The sequence below is a fragment of the Cetorhinus maximus genome, chromosome 13 (assembly GCF_964194155.1).
Source record: "Cetorhinus maximus chromosome 13, sCetMax3.hap1.1, whole genome shotgun sequence".
In the NCBI taxonomy this organism is placed as follows: domain Eukaryota; kingdom Metazoa; phylum Chordata; class Chondrichthyes; order Lamniformes; family Cetorhinidae; genus Cetorhinus; species Cetorhinus maximus.
Window position 1 is genome coordinate 87,267,713 of NC_135891.1, and position 20,477 is coordinate 87,288,189.

At 42.7% G+C, this 20,477-nt stretch overlaps 1 protein-coding gene across 5 annotated transcripts in view; it reads right to left on the reverse strand.

Moving 5' to 3' along the window:
• sema6bb (sema domain, transmembrane domain (TM), and cytoplasmic domain, (semaphorin) 6Bb) overlaps positions 1–20,477 on the reverse strand; it is a 584,175-nt gene that overhangs the window by 83,124 nt on the left and 480,574 nt on the right. For all 5 annotated transcript variants that reach the window (XM_078555703.1, XM_078555699.1, XM_078555702.1 and 2 more), the window contains one exon: positions 19,897–20,114. In XM_078555703.1, coding sequence (XP_078411829.1) covers positions 19,897–20,114 — 218 coding nt within the window. The remainder of the gene's footprint in view (positions 1–19,896; positions 20,115–20,477) is intronic.

The following is a 20,477-nucleotide window of genomic DNA, read 5'->3' on the forward strand; positions in this document are numbered from 1 at the left end:
GCGATTGTTCTAGATGGTGGGAAGAACTCCATCTTGGAGAACATGACGTCCACTTATAGAAGGGACTTGTGTTGGTGAATCTGAAAAGCAGCTAGCATTATAAAACAATAAACTGTAGCAGCTCTTTTATATTAAAGAGTTGCCCTTCAATTACACCACTATAAAGTAATTAAGAACCATCTTAAAGGAGGCTGCCTGCACTTTCAGAAGTACAAGCAATAAAAACAGCAGGCATAAATAATTGTTGCGAGCCCACTTTTAGTTCTGGGTGCAGTCAGGAAGGGTAAGGACCCAGTTCTCCTCCAGTCAACATGGAAAGTCCATGGTCTGACTGAGAAATGCAATGGGTAATTGGAGAGCGGTTTGGTCAATCCATGTTGACAGGACTGTTATAATGCTGAATAACGGCTGCATACTTTGGAAAGGAATAGTTGCGAGTTAAACTCAGAACTGCAAGTTGCAATATAGGGCATTAAAATAACATGGATCAGTGGCAGATTTAGATATCAAGGTCTGTGTTGACATGCATATCGTTTTCTAGAATTGCTGTACAAACTGCGTAACTGAGATCTTCTTTCTTCCAGCCAGTGTCTTATAAATAATTTGCATGCTCAGTGATCTGCACACTGGGATCATTACCACAGCTGGGAGAATTAGAACATATGTTGGCACTTCACAGTTTCAGGGTTAAGGAGCTCAGGGTAAGTTCTATTGCACAGTCTGCATCTAACAATGGTACATGGAAGGAAGACTCACATTCACATTTTAACATTCACATCTAGCATAAAGCTCCGCGGTGCTTTGCATGAATTGCTTTCTTGTTTTTATTATTGCCAAACATGGCAGCCACTTAAAACAAGGACCTACAAAATGTAAATTGGATGGATTACTGCATGGTGATATTAGTCAAGGGAGGAATAAAAAGAAAATAAAAGAACTGCATTTATATAGCACCACCGGCCTCTCAAAGCAAGCTCCCACGAACAGCAATGTGAGAATGTCCAGATAATCAGACTTTTTTTCTGTGATGTTGACTGAGGGATAAATATTGGCCAGGACACCAGGGATAACTCCTCTGCTCTTCAAAAGAGTGCTAAGGAATCCTTTACAACCATCTGACGGAGCTCTGAAGAAGTCATATGGACTCGAAACATTAACTCAGTTTCTCTCTCCACAAATGCTGCCAGACCTGCTGAGTTTTTCCAGCATTTTCTGTTTTTATACCAAAAGAAACAATAGCTTCCTTTCCCAGCTCCAACAGCAGCCTGTTTATGGACAGGGGTAAAACCAAAATCTTATGTGCCCATTTTGCTAAAGATAGCAGACAAAGGTGTATATATCCACCTCTGCACATTTCAGCATGGAAGCTACTGCAGCTGATGCCCCTTGCCCCTCCCCCTCCCGGGGGCAATTAAGTGGTGTTTAGAACCAGAAGTCAGTCAGTTTTCCAACTCCTCAGCTAATCATTTAGAAAATAAAATGCAATTATTAATTAAAACAAATTAGATGATTGGGCAGGAAAAATATCTATGTCTGCAAAAATATGAGAACATAGGACATTTATTCACAGGTTTAAAGACTGTTAAATCTACAGGTTTAAAGCTACCATTTCTGGCTGTAGAGTTTATATAAATTGAAATGGAATATCTTTGGATAGTTAGTTTGTACCAATGACCAACCATTACCTTGTTCCCACACTGGGTGTTGCTACGGTTAGGGTTGTGAAAATTTTATTTAAAGGTATAATAAATTTAAGTAATAAAAACAGAAAATGTTGGGAAAAAAGTCAGCAGCTTAGGCAGCATCTGTGAAGAGAGCCCAATCTGCTGGGCACTTCTTCCAGCATTTTCTGTTTTGTTTTCAGGTTTCCAGCATCTGCAGTATTCTGTTTTATGATTACTAAATTTAGGTGTTAGATTTGATTCACAATCCAACCTGATTTGGTTGATCTCAGGGTTAGGTGAAAGACAGCTGGGATTCATGCTCCTTATCACTGTCCAGTGATTTAATCTTTCTGGAAAGTAAAGTGCATGTAACTCTCAGTTGATCAGGTGAGGCTGTGTTGGACTTCATGGTTAAATAATCTATTAACACTCACTGTCCAGGTAACACATGAAGCTATCACAGGCAGGCTATCTCCTACAGAGCTGCACCCAACATGAGTCAGTACCTACGCTAAAGGAGGAGAAAATTAATGAAAATTTAACAGAGGCCTTTCATTTTCTTCATGGATGCCACGTTAACTGTACCTTTATAAAGCATTTCTTTACTTCCTCTCAGTGGATAGTAAAGGAATTCGGGAAACTGTGCTGGTTCACAGACCTGGCCCTAACCAACAGTTAGATGGGCTGTGAAGAGAGGTCCGAAGACATGGGCAAGATTTTACGGAGGTGGGCAGCCCAGTGTTGTCAGTTTTCCAGCACCATCCTACCCCCTGAGGCCATTTCCCCAGGGGAGGAATCAGAATTGGGTGGGCTACCTACCCAAAAGTGGCAGATAACTTCCTGTAATTGGTTAATTGCCTATTAAGACCTATTGTATGAGGGCAACTGGAATTTTCCAGTCAGCCTGCAGGCCCCCTCCTCCCCCGCCCCCCACTGAACCATCCAGGCTAACAACTAGGTGGTAGCCTCCCCACTCACCTGGCTCCCCATTTGCACTGGCGGCCTGGCTGTTTTTCAGTGTTAAACTTCCAAAAATTGCAGAGCGAGCACCACAAGGTAGATGCACCCTCTCTCCCCCTCTCTTAGCTTAACTGCAGGTTGCTGCTCCTTCTGAGCAGCAGGATCTCCCATTGACCCTCCAGCTTCAAGAGCTTACCTGGCATCCTTAACTGGATGGCAAGCCTGCCCCTTTGGTCACTAATTGGCTAATTCAGAGAAAATCACTGCCGGTAACAGGTTCCCACACAGTATGGGATCGTGACCTCCATCTGAGCCTCACTTCAGGTCCCGACCCAAATTCCTGCTCCATGGAGTAACAATTCTCCAGGGTCAAAGATGAAGGGAAGGTAAATTTCAAGTGGATAATGAGCCATAAGCTGAGTACAGATACCTTATGGAGGGAGACCACATAGTAACTTTAAAAAAAAATCAATACTCGACATAATGAAGTAAAAGGGTACAAGGTATTTGTGAAATCTTTTAACAATATATTTTTCTTGCCTTCTGCATATATATAAAATAAAATACATTTGAAAGAGGATCGTAGATAGTTGTAAAAGTTCGATAATGCCAAGAATTTTCAGCACATACAGGGAAATGGGGTCAGGCACATTGTTTACGGGATATCAAGACTGGCATGTGATTTGATGTGGCACAGAGGGGCAGGAAAAAGTCACAATGTCCAACAGCATATTCTTTATTTCATTGATTTCAATCCCACCAATCTGCCTTCTTACCAAATCCTTCAAAGCCCTGTAAAATTACTCACACGCATCTCAAAAATTTTATGTTTCAAAGCCATGTGTTCCCATGATGTATTCTGGGGAAATGGGCATTCTTCCCTGTTTTTGGTTAACAGGGGAATTCCCTGAGTTGCTTTCTATATGTTTTTATACTGTTGCTTTATTAACAATTCCTGGTATTGTATCCCAAATCTCTTTCACTCCTTGGGTGTAAATAGTCCACATTATTTCCTTTATTACTCCCAACTTCTAATATTTAAGTTGTAGTGTTGGAATTTTGAACAATTTACTGGATTAACTTTGCCAAACATGAAGAGTTCATGGGGAAGGGAGAACTTATTCCCCAGCATCTAGACCAAATGCCCTCTTGAGATTATAATGATCTGCTCCATATAACAAGCTGGAAATCAATACTGTTCTGTATTACTGAAATGCTACCTTCTTCTGAATTAAGACATTTTATTGTAAACCAAATTAACTTTATACTTCCAAGTGGTCAAATTCTCTGAAGGTCAGTGTTCATCAAGCATGCATTGGTGTAGAATTGCCACAGCTATTCAAGAAACATTATCAGAAACCAGGACTGTGTTTGTCTTCTATCACCTGTGTCTTGAGAAGGCACTGTCTCTTGCTGTGGCTTTGTTTCCTTGTACCCTCCATATCTTGCCCCAATGGCCATTCTTCATAAAACAGCCTATAAATTAGCAGTGTAAGCGCAGCTGTTCTCACCCGTTGTTCACTTGCATACTTTCCACATGGATTGCTGAGAGTAGAAACTCTGGTCAGTTTTTCTCTTCTAACCCCAGGATCGGTGAAGCCACTGGCCTAAATCACATGCTGCCTGAGGTCAGGTTTACTGATAGCAACAAACAAGTATTGAACCTTCAACATTTTGGCCACTATGGTATATTGCTACACTGATTAGTACCTTTACACGTTAAGCCATTGAAGAAGCTAGACCCAAAACACCATTTATTAAGCAATTTGCAGTTTAAGGCAAGGACTTTGAACAAGATCAACCAAATACCTACACCAACTGACACAAAATGCAACCTTGGAGGATTGCCCAGGAAACTAGCAGATTCAATGTCTGACCATATCTGGAGTTAGGGGAAAAAATGGAGTGGGAGAGAGGAAAGGGTGAGAAACCTGTAATTTCTTTTTCTCTGCAGAGTCTTTTATGCTGGTATGCTTTTCTAGGATTTGTCAGTTCCATTGGGACATAGGCAGCTTATTCCAGTCAGTGAGGTCACCAGAATGGTTTGGGAACGAAGTGGACCCAAAAGGCCTGCTCAAAGGAATTTGTCCCCTTGGAAAATGCCAAGCAATATTTAAACAAATAATTTTAGATAGAGACTGGAGGACCACTTTCAACAAAATGTATTCCCCTTAGACGCCCCTATCACTTGAAGATGTATAGTCAGATCATGTTAATTGAAACTGAATACGATTGTAAGTGGAGCTTGTTGAGCCTTATTAAAACAGTGTTAATTGCTTTCAATAAATGCAAGATCATGGACAATTTTCATCAAGGATTTAATTTTCCCTTTGGACTATTTTTCTATAAGCACCAAATTAAATCTTTGCTGGACAATTGGCAAGCGTGAACTTTTAAAATAACACAATTTTCCACTCAGAATTGTAAAAATGCTAATAGTTCCCAGGTTATGGAAACTTAGCAGTTGAGTCCCAATGGAATACATAATATGAGATCACTACATAGCGAAGTGTCTGATTTGAACAAGTGTAGTTGTGCAGCATAGTCAAAGGATTTTAAATTTTGATGCAGGGACGGCATATTTTAACTCAAGAAACTTCAATGAGGATTGAGGTCCATTGATAGGACACTGCCAGGGTTAAACTCTGGGAGACACAGCGATGTAGTGATAATGTTGTTGACTAGTAATCAGAGGCCCAGGCTAATGCACTGGGGACACAGGTTCAAATCCCACTGTGGCAGCTGGTGGAATTTAAGTTCAGTTAATAAATCTGGAATTAATGGTGATCTTGGATCTATCAATTGTGGTTAAAAAAAAACCACCATCTGGTTCACTAACGTGCTTTAGGGAAGAAAATCCACCATCCTTACCTGGTCTGGCCTACATGTGACTTCAGCCAAATGGCCTAGCAAGCCACTCAGTTCAAGGGCAATTAGGGATGGGCAACAAATGCTGGCCTTGCCAATGATGCCCACATCCCATAAAGGAATAAGAAAAGTAAATGGGTACTTATGCTTGTGATGGCCAGCCTTAACTTTGTGCCACTTTTTAAAAGAAAAACCTAGTCTCAGGAATGGTGACCATAAAACCATTGTCAGATGATGTAAAAACCCATCTGGTCCACTAAAGGAAAGGAAATCTGCTGTCCTTACCTGATCTGGCCTACATGTGACTCCAGATCCACAGCAATGTGGTTGACTCTTAACTGTCCTCTGAAATGGCCCTGGAAGCCACTCAGTTGAAAAGCATTTAGGGATGGGCAACAAATGCTGGCCTTGCTAGTGACGCCCATGTCCCATGAAAGAATAAAGAAAAAAAAGTGAGGAGGCAGACAAAAGAAACCAGGAAGGTTCTTCTAAAAATAGTGCCATAGGACCTTTAGTCTTCACCCAACATTCAAATGGAATGTCAGTTTAGCAATTCATCCATAGGACGGTATTTCCAAAAATGCAACACAATGCTAAAGTACTGCATCAACATTTCAGAGATGTTTTGAACTGCGGCTCTAATCTTCTAGCTCAGAGGTGACGGAGCTACCAACTAAGTGAACATGACACATGGCTAATTTTGGTGCTAGCTCTTGCAGGTTGCAGTTTGCCAATCAAAATGGCAGCCAAATACACTTTTATCAATGCACCTACGTAAATGGGGAGGTTCCGAGAAGCTTTCACTATGCAAAATGGTATGATTATACAGATTATACTATATGTGGCTATTGAAGTCAATTGAATCATAATATCTGAGAGGGGGTTAGATTAATAGTTGAAGGAAACCCATGACGACTACCATCTAGAAGGACAAGCAGACCGGGGAGCTTCCAGGTGGTAGTGTTCCCATCTCAAAGTCACTCACCATCCTGACTTGGAAATATATCGCCATTCCTTCACTGTTGATGGGCCAAAATCCTGGAACTCCCTAACTAACAGCACTGTGGGTGTACCTACTCCACATGGACTGCAGCGGTTCAAGAAGGCAGTTCATCACCACCTTCTCAAGGGCAACTAGGGTTGGGCAATAAAGCTGGCCCAGCCAGTGAAGCCCACATCCCATGATTGAATAAAAATTATGTATATGTTTAAAATATGGGGAAGTAGCAGATAAATGGACCTAGAGTAGAAAATTCTGAAGTGGCATTAGCAGTGAGACAAGGACAGTGTACTGAGAGGACCTCTTTCTATGCTTCTACAAATGTTTTGTTCACACACCTCAGTGCCTAACAAGTTATTTTTTGGTAGCTTTTAACCACCTCATAAGTTTATGTTTTGCTGACTTCTGTTGACACATTTCAGATTAGAAGCATGTCTGTGTGGAGAGGACAAACAGGACAAAACCATCATTGCTGTCTACCAGTCTTGCATCCATATTTACTTTGCAACTCAGAAGGGAAAATATAACCAAAAGCAGTTGTGGAAGAGAAAGAGGCTGGAGGATCCCAACCCAACAGTTTTCTTACACCTTGTCTCACTATTAATTACACAGAAGTATCGAATGTACACCACAGAAACTGGCCATTTGGCCCATCTAGTCTGTGCTGGTGTTTATGCTTCACATGGTCCCATTCCATTTACCTCATATCAGCCAATCTGTATATCTTTGTCTTTTTCCCGCATGTAGTTGCCTATTTCTTTCTGAAAGCATCCAAGCTATCTGTGTCAGCAACTTCTTGTGGCAGTGAGTTCCACATTCTAACCACTCTCTGAGCAAAGACATCTCTCTTTATTTTTCTATTGGCCTTATTAGGAACTGTCTTATATTTATGACCCTTGGTTTTCAATTCCCCCACAAGTGGAATTTTAAAAACTTAGTCCCTGCTGAAATGGCAGAGACTGTAGTGGGTCAGGAATCTGTTGAGTTCTTCAGGGGACTTTGCTGTGCCCCTTTAACAGAGCCATGACATTGGCATTCTGTTTCCGAGTTACCCGACCAATCAAGGAGGGTGGGTAGTGTTAATGGTACGTTAATGATATTGTTAAGATACACAGGTGAAGGGCATTGTTTAATTAAGTGCTGAGGGCACTTATAAAGTGAGACTCGGGTGCCGGTGCCCCGCAATAATATGAGCCGCCTCGGGGACATGCCCTCCGTGTCATTTGGCACGGCGTGGAGGGGTTTTCTGTACGGACTGCTGCTGCACACCTTCCATTTTCTCGCCCTCGTCCGCCGCCCGGACACGTCCGGCAGCAGAGGCCCCCGATGGGAGGCACTCTACGGAGGTGTCCTCCCTCTTTCTATCGGGGACCTGGGTTGGAGGGTGTTGCACGCAGCAGTCCCCTACAATAGAAGGATGTTTAGGTTCACGGACTCCCAGGACACTTGCCCTTTTTGTGGTCTTGTGGAGTCCGTGGACCATGCAAATATAGGGTGTCTTAGGCTACACTCCCTTTTTAGTTATTTAAAAAACCTTTTGTTATTGTTTTGTTTGCACTTCAGTCCCACACTCCTGATCTACGGACACCCGGTGCGGACGGGGGTCGGGAAGGAGGAGGACCTCCTTGTGAACCTGCTCCTGGGCCTGGCCAAGTTGGCCATTAACAGGTCCAGGCAGCGGGCGATCGAGGGGGGAGTCCCGCCCGATTGTTTGTCCCTCTTTCGCGGCTACGTTCGCGGCTGGGTGTCCCTGGAGAGGGAGCACGCGGTGTCTGCTGGCACCATCAAGGCCTTCCGTGCCCGGTGGGCACCGCGGGGACTGGGGTGTTTTGTTGACCCCTTTAATCACATTTTGGTTTAATGTTTGTAAGGTTGCTTTAAACTTTGTCCTTGGTTTTACAGCTGACCTGACTTAGGGGCTGTGCCTGATTTATCCCTTATTGTGTTAATTTAGTTTATTGTTTTAACTCTGAAAGAGATATAAAGTGAGACTCCCCTTTAGGGACTATCAATTGGTTCAAATGGCTTTTTAAAAAATTGGTCATTTGGTTAATTTGTTAAATTTGTTTAACTGGTACTCAAAAGAGTGTAAAGAGCTTCCGTGACTGGTGGGCACTGCAGGGGCTGGAGTGCTTCCTCAGCTCCCAAAACCACATTTTGATTTGATTCAATAAGTTTCCTTTAAGATTTTCATCTTTTGTTACAATGCCCCTTTAAAGAGCTATCATTTTAATTTAATTTGTTAATTTTCCCATTTATTAATTTGATTTTTCTCAAAAGAGTATAAAGCTTGACTCTCACTTTGAGGCTATCAATTGGCTTTTTAAAAATTGGTTAATTTGTCAAACTTGTTTAACTGGTACCCAAAAGAGTAGAAAGAGAGACTCTTCTGTGACCAGTGAGTACCGCAGGTGCTGGAGCACTTCATCAGTCCCCACAATGTCATTTTGAGTTAGTTTGATAAGCTTTCTGTTAAGTTTTTGTCTTTCATTACAGTGCCCCTTTAAGGGGCTGTCAATTTGTTCAATTACTTAATTTATTAATTATTTTATTGGTATACTCAAAAGAGTATAAAGAGAGACTGTGCCCCTTTAAAGGGCTATCACTTTAATTTAATCTGTTAAATTAACCAGAGGAACATCTAATTACTTCAAATAAGAGTATAAAGTGAGACTCTCTGCTCCATGCTTACAGAGTCCTGAGGTTGCAGCCCTTTTTTTAGTTTTGGAATGAACTGCTCCTCAATTTGTCGTTACAGTTCACCCTCACGCTCCTGATCTTCGGCTGCCTGATGTGCAGGGGTTGGGCAGGGAGGCCTGCTTCTGGGCTTGGCCAAGTTGGCCACAAATAGGCCCAGGCAGTGGGTGGTCGAGGAGGTTGCCTAGCCTGGCTGTCTGTCCCTCTTCCATGGTTACATTCCCGGCCAGGTGTCCCTGCAGAGGGAGTACACGGTCTCCACTGGTATGCTTGAGGCCTTCCGTGACCAGTGGGCAACGTAGGGGCTGGAGTGCATCATTAGCCCCCAAATTACATTTGAGTTTGATTCGGTAAGGTTCCTTTGAAATTCAGTTTTTTGTTGCAATTGTCCCTTTAAGGGGCAATCACTTTAATTTAACTTGTTAATTCAATCTATTGTTCATTTTTTGTAACTGATACTTAAAAGTGTATAAAGTGAGGCTGCTTCTGTCGCCTGTGGGCACCACGGGGACTGGAGTGCTTCCTCAGCCCCCAAAATGACACTTTAATTTAATTTGAAAAGTTTCCTTTTAAAATTGTGTTTTTGTTACAGTACCCTTTTAAGAACTTATCAATCTGTTTAATTGCTTAATTTGTTAATTGATTTATTTTTATTGGTATATGCAGAAGAGTATAAAGAGAAACTGTTCCCCTTTAAGGGACCATCAATTTGCTTAATTGGTTTATTTATTAATTAGTCTATTTTGTTTCATGAATATACTCAAAAAGAGTAGAAAGTGTAACTGCTGGGACACTGGATTAGTTGTTAGGAAGCAGACATACATAATGCTGCATTCTGTGATTAAACCTATTATCAACAAAAGTATTAGTGGTCCAGTTTCATACTTCATGAGGTGTCAGCTGTGGCTCAGTCCATAGCACCCTCGCCTTTGAATCAGAGGGTTGTGGGTTCATGTCCCACTCCTGGAAACCAAGAACTGTGATTGTACTCGAAAGAGTTGCAATCTGTGACTGTTGATAACTCGAAAGAGTTTCATACTTCATCAACTGGCTTGTGATTGGTATACAGTGATTGGCAATGTGTGCCTGCCTGGCCCACTGGGAAGGAGATCTTAATCCAGGAGGCTGCAGGCCTTTTGTGGTCCTGGTGCTCAAATATGTTGAGAGAGCTGATCCTCAATCTGTAGATCCTGTGTGGAGAGTCTCAGCACCTTGGGGCTGGACCTCTGTGTCCATCCCCTCTGCCCAGTGGAGCAGCATGTGGCTGAGGACAAGGCAGCTGGTGCTGCTCCTGATGCTGCTGGTAGTGTTGGTTTTGTCAGGGGTGCAAGATGGAGCTGTTCCCATGCTGTGGTGAAGGCTTGCAGCTGAAGGTGAGTGAAATGCAAGATCGGTGGAGTGACTTCCAAGAAGGTGGTCACAATCATCTGTCAAGCGGCGAAAGCACTCTCTGAGCAGTAGTCTCTTGCCTGGCCATAGATGGAGCTCTTCATTTTCACTGGGCAAAAGCTTCCCAGCCTGGCAATTTCACTAAAGTAGCACTCCCCGATGTGAACTCCCCTTGGTGACCCTGGCAAATTCCACACATCTTGGGAAATAGCTGGGCTGTCTGTTAAACCCAGAATCTTCACTTAAAACAGAACTTGATTGCCTATCTGAATGCTTAAAAGCCATAACCGACAACTGTATGGGAGCTTCCCACTTGCCTTCAACATGCCCAGGTGAAACCTGGAAGCAGGCAGGTTGTTTTCAAGATCCTGACTGGGTGTCAATTTTAGGGGATTTAACTCCCCACATGCACCCAAAACCTGCCTCCCCTTGCCTGTAATAAAGGCACCCCCCACCCCCCACCAACTTCACCCACATTCTTTTTTTTATTATTTACCCAATCCATTCATAATTTTAGAGACCTCCTATCAGGTCACCTCTAAATCTGAAAAAGAGTCATCTGCACTCGAAACGGTAACTCTTTCTCTCCGCAGATGCTGTCAGACCTGCTGAGTGTTTCCAGCATTTTTTTGTTTTTGTTTCAGATTTCCAGCATCCGCAGTATCTTGCTTTCACCTCTAAATCTCCCTATTTCTAAAGAAGAAACTCCAACCTGTTCAATCTTTCCTGACAGCTGCAACCTCTCAGATCTAGTATCATGCTTGTAAATAACACTTACAACTGTAAATGCTTTCTCCAGTGCCCCTATATCCTTTTATATGGATTGGAGACCAGAACTGTGTCGTTCTCAAACTGGCCTAACAAGGGTCCCACACAAGTTTAACATAACTTCATTACTTCTGAATTCTACACTCCTAGAAACAAATTACAGTGCTTTATTAGCACCTTAATTGCGATGCTGCTTTTAATGATTTGTTCACCACATATCTCTGGATCCCCTCGCTCTTCTATCCCATTCATTTCTTATCTTCTAAGGTGTAGGTGATGTTTCTATTTTCCCAGCCAAAATGCATTACCTCGCATTTATTTTCTAGTGAAAAAATATATTTTCTGGTTTTTGTCATTTAACAACCCAGTTTTCAAAGTTTCTAATGCCTTTATGTTGCATTCTGCAGTCTAACGTCTTATTCTACGTCTCCAACTGCACCCCACTGTTTGGTATCATCTGCAAATTTTGATACCAAGTTACTTGCTCCTAAGTCCAAATCATTAATATAAATTATGAAGAATACAGAATTATGAATAATACTGCTCCCAGAGATGATCCTTGCAGAATACTGCTTTCTATGTTACAAATCTCCATGTTTCCGTATTATGCACTTTGAGGAAAGGCTGGATCACATAAAGCTGTCTGCAAAATCAAAGATACTGACCCTGCATTCACTATGGATTTAAACATGCTATTTATTTCCATTTTCAAAATGGACTGCTACAGAAATAAAGACTTGTTTGGACATATGAATGACTGTGGAACAATGTGCAGACCACGGTAGTCATTTTACAGTCATTATTTCTCTGATTCAGTTCATTTACTTCTGACTCTGGAGCTTATTCATTGTTGTCAGTCATTGATTTGACCCAGAGATGTCATATTTTTTGCACAAACCCATTTAGAAAATTGCTTTATTTACAGGAATGTACATCAGATTTTAAACAGGTAGCTTAATCTGGTTCACTTGATGTTGACCAACTCAGTAGCCAATACAACAAAGAATCAAAGCAAAACACTGCCCAAAATAACACCCCAACTACCTTAGTGAGTTGAACCGTGTTCTACAAGGTACCGTTCACCGGCTATACCCAATTTAAGATGTTGTGCCTTGCTGTGTTGTCATGATTCCTTTTTGTTAAAAGCACTAGTATGGAAGAACTGAGTTGCATAGTGAGTTGAACATAAGCCTTTCAGCTCCAGTGTCTAGGTTTAAATCCAGGCCACACTTTTTGTTATCCATTCGTGGGATGTGGGCATTGTTGGGAAGGCCAGCATTCATTGCCCATCCCTAATTGCCCTCAAGAAGGTGTGCTAAACCACTTTCTTGAACAGCTGCAACAGCTGTTGTTAGTGTGGGAGTTCCAGGATTTTGACCCAGTGATGATGAAGGAATGGCATTATATCTCCAAGTCAGGATGATGTCCCTTGGAAGGGAATGTGCAGGTGGCGGTGTTCCTATGCATCTGCTGCCCTTGTCCTTCTAGGTGATAGAGGTCACGGGATTGGAAGGTATTGTTGCAGAAAGCTTGATAAATTCCTGCAGTGCATCTTGTAGAAGGTACACATTGCTGCCATTGTGCACCAGTGGTGGAGGGAGTGAATGTAAAATGTGGTGGGTGGGGTGCCAGTCTAGTGGGCTGCTTTGTCCTGGATAGTGTTGAGCTTCTTGCGTGTTGTTGGAATTGCACTCATCCAGGCAAATTGAGAGTATTCCATCACACTCCTGACTCGTGCCTTGTAGATCGTGGACAGGCTTTGGGAGTTAGGAGGTGAGTTACTTGCTGCAGAATACCCAGCCTTTAATCTTATCTTTAAGCTCAAGTATTTATGTTGCTCATCCAGTTAAATATTTGGTCAAGGGTGCCCCCCCCCCCCCCACCCCCCCCCCCCCCCCCCCCCCCACCCCGGCCCGTCCCCCAGGATGTTGCTGGTAGGAAAGTCAATGATGGTAAGCCTTTGAATGGTATGGGGAGGTCATTACTCACCCTTTTGTTGGAGGTGGTCATTGCCTGGCATTTGTGTCAAATATAAATGTTGCTTGCCACTGATTAACCAAGCCTGGATGTTGTCCAGGTCTGTTTAAACATAGCGCATAGAAAATAAGAGCAGGAGTAGGTCATTCGGCCCTTCGAGCCTGCTCCGCTGTTCAATATGATCATGGCTGATCCTTTATCTCAACACCATACTCTTGTGCTCTCCCCATACCCCCTGACACCTTTAGAGTCCAGAAATCTATCTATTTCCTTCTTAAATATATTCAGTGACTTGGCCTCCACAGCCTTCTGTGATGACAATTCCACAGGTTCACCATCCTCATTTCAGTCCTAAATGGCCTACCCCATATCCTGAGACTGTGACCCCTTGTTCTAGACACCCCAGCCAGGGGAAACATCATCACTGCATCCAGTCTGTCCATCCCTGTCAGAATTTTATACGTTTCAATGAGATCCCCTCTCAGTCTTCTAAACTCCAGTGAATACAGGCTTAGTCGACTCAATCTCTCCTCTTACAACATTCCTGCCATCCCAGGAATCAATTTTGTGAACCTTCATTGCTCTCCCTCCATGTAAGTATATCCTTTCTTTGGTAAGGAGACCAAAGCTGCACACAATACTCCAGGTATGGTCTCACCAAGGCCTTGTACAGCTGCAGTAAAACATCCTTGCTCCTGTACTCAAATCCTCTTGCAATGAAGGCCAACATACCATTTGCCTTCCTAACTGCTTGCTTCACCTGTATGCTTGCTTTCAGTGACACGTTTACAAGGACACCCAGGTCCCTTTGTACATCAAGATTTCCTAATCAATCACCATTTAAATAATACTCTGCCATTCCATGTTTCCATCCAGAAATGGATAGCCTCACACTTTTCCACGTATCTCCCATGTATTTGCCCACTCACCCTACTTGTCTAAATCACTTTGCAGCCTCTTAACATCCTCCTCACCGCTCACATTCTCACCTAGTTTTGTGTTGCCAGCAAACTTGGAAATATTGGGCAGGATTTTCCATTGGTCAGGCTGTAGCGGCGAGCAGGCCTGGGAGTGGCCGGGAAATGGTCCGCTGCCTGCGATCAGTCCCCGACCATGATTTCACGCTGGCTGGCCAATTAACGGCCAGCTAGCGTGAAAGGCACACTGAGGAGCTCAGCACTGCTGGGGTGGGGGCAGGAGAAGTGCCAGTGCAAAAGTATGCACGGGGGCGCGCGCACTGAAAGCTCCCTGAGGGCACAGAGCTACGTCAGGGAGCTGAAGAATTCTGGAAACCAAAATAAAGATTTTAAATATGAGAGACACATGTCCCCACGTGACTCAGTCACACGAACAGGGACATACTAAAAATGATGTGTAAACATTTTTTAAAAATTACTGCTGGAAACCTTTATCCCGCCCGTGGATGAGATTTCGTAAAAAATCGAAAGGCCGCCTGGCCGATTGGACTGGCAGCAAAAAATTGCATTCAATTATTTGATTAAGGGCCTTAATAGGCCTCTTAATTGTTGGGCACGTTGCTGACTCTCGTGCGTGCACGATGATGTCGGGACGCTCGCCCGATGTCATCGTGCAGTATTTTATGCCTGATCGGGTCGGGCGCATGCGGGATGTAAAATTCTGCCCATTAAATTTGGTTCCCCCATCCAAATCATTGACATCTACTGTGAACAGCTGGGGCCCAAGCACTGATCCCTGTGGTACCCCACCAGTCACCGGGTGCCACTCTGAAAAAGACCCATTTATTCCTACTCTGTTTCCTGTCTGTTAACCAATTCTCAATCCATTCCAATATATTACCCCCAATCCCGTGTACTTTAATTTTGCACAATAACCTCTTATTTGGGACTTTAATAAAAGCTTTCTGAAAATCCAAATACACCACATCCACTGGTTCTCCCTTATCTATTCTGCTAGTTACATCCTCAAAAAAACTCCAGTAGTTTTGTCAAACATGATTTCCCTTTCATAAATCCATGTTTACTTTGTCTAATCCCATTGATATTTTATAAATGTCCTGTTATCACATCCTTTACAATAGACTCTAGCGTTTTCCCTACTACTGATGTTAAGCTAACCGGTCTGTAATTCCTGTTTTCTCCCTCCCTCCTTTTTTAAATAGTGGGGTTACATTTGCCACCCTCTAATCTGCCAGGTCTCTTCCAGAATTTTGGAAGATGACAGCCAGCGCATCCTTTAGTACCCTGGAATGTAGATTATCAGGCCCTGGGGATTTATCGGCTTTCAGTCCCATTAATTTCTCCAGCACTACTTTTTTAGTAAAACTAATTTCCTTCAATTCCTCCTTCTCACTTGACTCTTTGTTCCCTACTATTTCTGGGAAGTTATTTGTGTCGTCCTCCATAAAGACAGAACTAAAGTAATTGTTTAATTGCTCTATCGTTTCCTTGTTCTTTATTATAAATTGTCCCGTTTTGGACTGTAAGGGACCTACATTTGTCTTCACTAATCTTTTTCTTTTTACATACTTATGGAAGCTTTTACGGTCTGCTTTTATGTTCCTTGCAAATTTACTCTCATGTTCTATTTTCCCCCTCTTACTCAATCTCTTGGTCCTCCTTTGCTGAATTCTAAACTGCTCCCAATCCTTGGGCTTGTTACTTTTTCTTGCAACTTTATATGACTCCTCTTTGGATTTAATACCGTCCTTGATTTCCTTTGTTAGCCATGGTTGGGCCACTTTTCCTGTTGTGTTTTTGCGCCAGAAAGGAATGTTTAACTGTTGCAATGCATGCATTTGTTCCTTAAATATTAGCCATTGCCTATCTGCCTTTTAATGAAGTTCCCCAATCTATCCTAGCCATTTTTCCCCTCATACCTTCATAGTTTCCTTTGTTTAGATTTAGGATCCTAGTTTCAGACTGGACTACTTCACTTTTCATCCTAACGAAGAACTTTGTCATGTTATGGTCACTGTTCCATAAAGGACACCACGCAACAAGATTATCAATTAACCCCTTCTCATTGCACAATACCAAATCTTGAAGTACTGGCCTAAAAAAAAATCTCGTACACGCTCCAGGAATTCATCCACCACAGTATTATGGTTAATTAGGTTTGCCCAGTTTATATGTAGATTAAAGTCACCCATGATTACTGTAGCACCCTTGTTACATGCATCTCTAATTTCCTGTTTAATGCTGTCCCCCACCTTATCACTACTGTTTGGAGGCCTATAGACAGCTCCCACTAATGTTTTCCACTCCTTGTTGCTTCTTCGTTCCACCCAGACTGATTCTACATCTAGATTTTCTGAACCAATATCCTCTTTAACTATTGCACTGATTTAATCATTTACTAACAATGCCATGCCATCTTCTTTTCCTTTTTGCCTGTCCTTCCTACGTATCAAATACCCTTGGATATTCAGTTACCAGCCTTGGTCACCTTGCAGCCATGTTTCCGTAATTGCAATCATATCGGACCTATTCACTTCTATTTGTGCTGTTAATTCATCTACCTTATTGAGAATGCTCCGTACATTCAGATACAGTGCCTTTTAGATGTCTTTTTAACATTTTTACATATTTATTTTTGTGCTATGGCTCCATTTGCTACTAGCCCTTGTTTCCTTTACCTTCCACTTTTGCATTTTACTTTTCTATCTTTCATTTCTATCTTTGTTTCCCTCTCTTGTGTCTCCCCATTCAGGTTCCCATCCCCTTGCCACTCTAGTTTATTCCTCCCCCACAGCAGTAGGAAATAGCCCTGCGAGGATTGCGGTCCCAGTCCTGCTGGTGTACAACTCATCCAGCTAGTACAGGTCGCATCGACCCAGGCTCAGTCCCAATGCCTCAGGAATCTAAATCCCTCCATCCTACACCATCTCTCCAGCCATGCCTTCAGCTGGCCTAATCTCCTATTCCTGATCTCGCTAGCATGTGGCACCTGGGAGTAATCCTGAGATTACTACCTTTTTGAGGTCCTGCTTTTTAATTTATTTTGCATAGTTCCCTATATTCTGCTTTCAGGACTTTATCCCTCTTTTTAACCTATGTCATTGGTACCGTTATGGACCATGACCTCTGGCTTTTCACCCTCTCCCCTTAGAATATTCTGCAGTAGCTCAATGACATCCTTGACCCTGGCACCAGGGAGGCAACATACCATCCTGGTGTCATTTCTGTGGCCACAGAAATGTCTATCTGTTCCCCTTTGATAGAATCCCCTATCACTATCCCACTTTTTTTTTCTCCGCCTTGTGCAGCTGAGCCACTCGTGGTGCCACGGACTTGGCTCTTGCTATATTCCCCTGAGAAACCACCTCCCCCAGCAGTATTCAAATCTGTTAGAGCAGGAGATGGACCCAGTGAACTCCTGCACTACCTGCCTAATGTTTTTACTCTGTCTGGCAGTCACCCATTCCCTTTCTGCCTGTGCACTCTTTACCTGCGGTGTGACCATCTCACTGTATGTGCTAGCCACAAAGGTCTCAGCCTTGCGGATGCTCCACATTGTGGATACAGACTGATGTGAAGATCCTCTATCTGCCATCAATGCAAAATAAGTTTGATGACTCAATCCAGGTTTTAGTGGGTGCAGACTTGTAGAGCAAAGCTGCTTTCATATTTGTCAACATCAGTTAGGAATCCCATAGAATGACTGCTGAGGGAGATGTCACACTGCTGAGACAGGGAATGAGTCACATGTTAGAGTTAAGGGGCCTTACACTTTATTTAACCTCACTCTGACCCAAGGGTGCTCATACTGACGATGAAATGGTAATTTAAACCTCACCTACCCAGTGGAAACCTATTAAAGCAGCAGATTGACTTACACACCCCATGTCCTGCATTAATTCCACTCTCTTTATTTTAAGCAGTGGGCATGAATATCCTCAAAGTGGTGGGGCCCTTCTTTAAATATGCAGATTGGGGTTGCATTATGTCATCGGGCTTCCTCTTCATTTTAACCATGGCCTCCGTGAGGAAGCCATTGTGGTTCCCCCACTAGGTGAATACCACAGAAAGCTACAGAATGCTCTTCTGGGCCCCTTTTTTTTAAAAAACAAAGCTTAGGTATACATTGGGTACCCCTCTTTCCTCATATGAGATCCTCCCCAAATGAGGAAGACTGTGGAGTTGTGGTAAAGTCACTGGGCAAGTAATCCAGAGGCCCAAGCTAATGCCCAAGGAACACAGGTTCAAATCCCACCATGGCAGCTGGTGGAATTTAAACTCAATTGATCTGGAATTGAAAGCTAGTCTCAGTGATGGTGACCACGAAGCTCTCATTGATTGCCATAAAAAACCCTTCTGGTTCACTAATGTCCTTTAGGGAAAGAAATCTGCCATCCTTACCTGGTCTGGTCTACATGTAACTATAGACCCACAGCAATGCAATTGATTCTTTAATGGCCTAGCAAGGCACTAAGCTCCAGGGTAATTAGGGATGGGTGACAAATACTGGCCTTGTCAATGCCACCCACATCCCATGAAAGAATGAAGGAAAAAAAAACCCTGCCCATGACCTAACTTATTGCCAGCGACTCTTTCTTTGTTCCCAGCCAATGACTCACCACCCGGATTTCCATTCCCACCTGCCAGTCAGCTGCCACTTCTTGCCTATTTTGGATGGCAGGTGACTGGAGAAATGTAGATGAAGCCCAGGAGTTAAAATTGCTCAGGCCTTAGGCTGCTGAGTCAGAGATGCTTTGAGCCCACTTTGCTCCCTCCTCCTTCACCCAATTCCCTCTCCTGATTAAAACTAGCGCCTGAATGCCTGGAATGTAAACTGTTCCTTTTCTTAGAATTAACATCCTTCAACTCTTATAGCCATTAAATTCACCAAAACATACAATGTCCACTTGAATTCTGAAGTATTTTTGGATATCAAAATATGCTACAATTAAATACCGTTTGAAAACATGAACATCAATATTTAAATCAACATTTTAAACCATTAAGCCAAACATACTTATCTCTCTATTGGATGATCTTTAAATCACAAACCTGGCTTCTCAGAGTATCACTCAATCCCTTCTCAAACTACAAACACATATATTTGCCAATTAGATCCATTTATACTGGTTGCTTCAAAGGTCTCCCATAATAACTTGTTCTATGAATCTATTACATTTCTGTCCTCCCTTCTTAATCCGAACTTCCTAATTTGTAACAGGTGCCCTTGACATTTGAACCTGCTATGTCACAGTGAACCATTTGCTTCCATCAGATTTTACCTGTTTCCTTCATAATCTTGAAAAAGTCTGATAGGTCACTCCAAAGTCTCATGTTCAAAGAAATCAAACCCAACTTCTTTAACCTTTGCTCTTTACTGCAATTCTCTATCTCCTCAATCATCTTGATTGTTCTTCTCTGTACCCCTTCAAGGGCAGTAATATATCTTTTCAAAATTAGAACCACACTTTGAATTCCAGATGAAGTCTGGTCAATATCACACGTGTTTTATTAAGGCGGAGTGAATGCTACTTCTTCACTAGAACTATTATCACTTAAACGGCTTATTAAATTGTTTTACTTGTAAAATCTGAAAAGGTGGAATGTGCATTTTATTATTGGAAATTGTATTTACCTATTGGAGGGAGTGGAGAATATGGCAAGCACAATCGTGTGCCCATTGATCCGGATGATGTCTGTAACTGCCTGAAGGACATTGAAGTAGAAGTGGGAGTCTCCTGGCACTGAACAGTTCAAGCGTGCTTTCAGGAAGGATGTCCACTGCTTCTCGAGCACCCGCTGGGAGCCACCCATGTCATTCTTACAGACGCGAGCAACTCTGGAGAGAACGACCTGCAAATAGGAAAGAGAAACAATGGTGGAATTTTCATCTCTCAGTCAGGTGGCCTTTTGAGGCTGTTGCTTTCCAATTTTCTCCCTTCCTCTCCTGGAGGCACTTAGTCAAGTTGGGCTACAGTCCCGTGGGGAACCGGCCACCCTCAGCTAGTTTGTCAAAGTGTCAATTCCTCAAGTGAGCCTAAATGGTGAGTGCCAGTGGCTATTCTACTGTAGAGGGAATCACAGGCAATCTTGTTCTTGTCTTCGTTTGCTGATGGGAATAATGAAATATGTTCAGGTGCAAGAATCCTAGTTCAATTTCAACACTTCTTCTCCACCCCAGCATCAATGAGGCCAAACTAGTACCCTACTGTCATT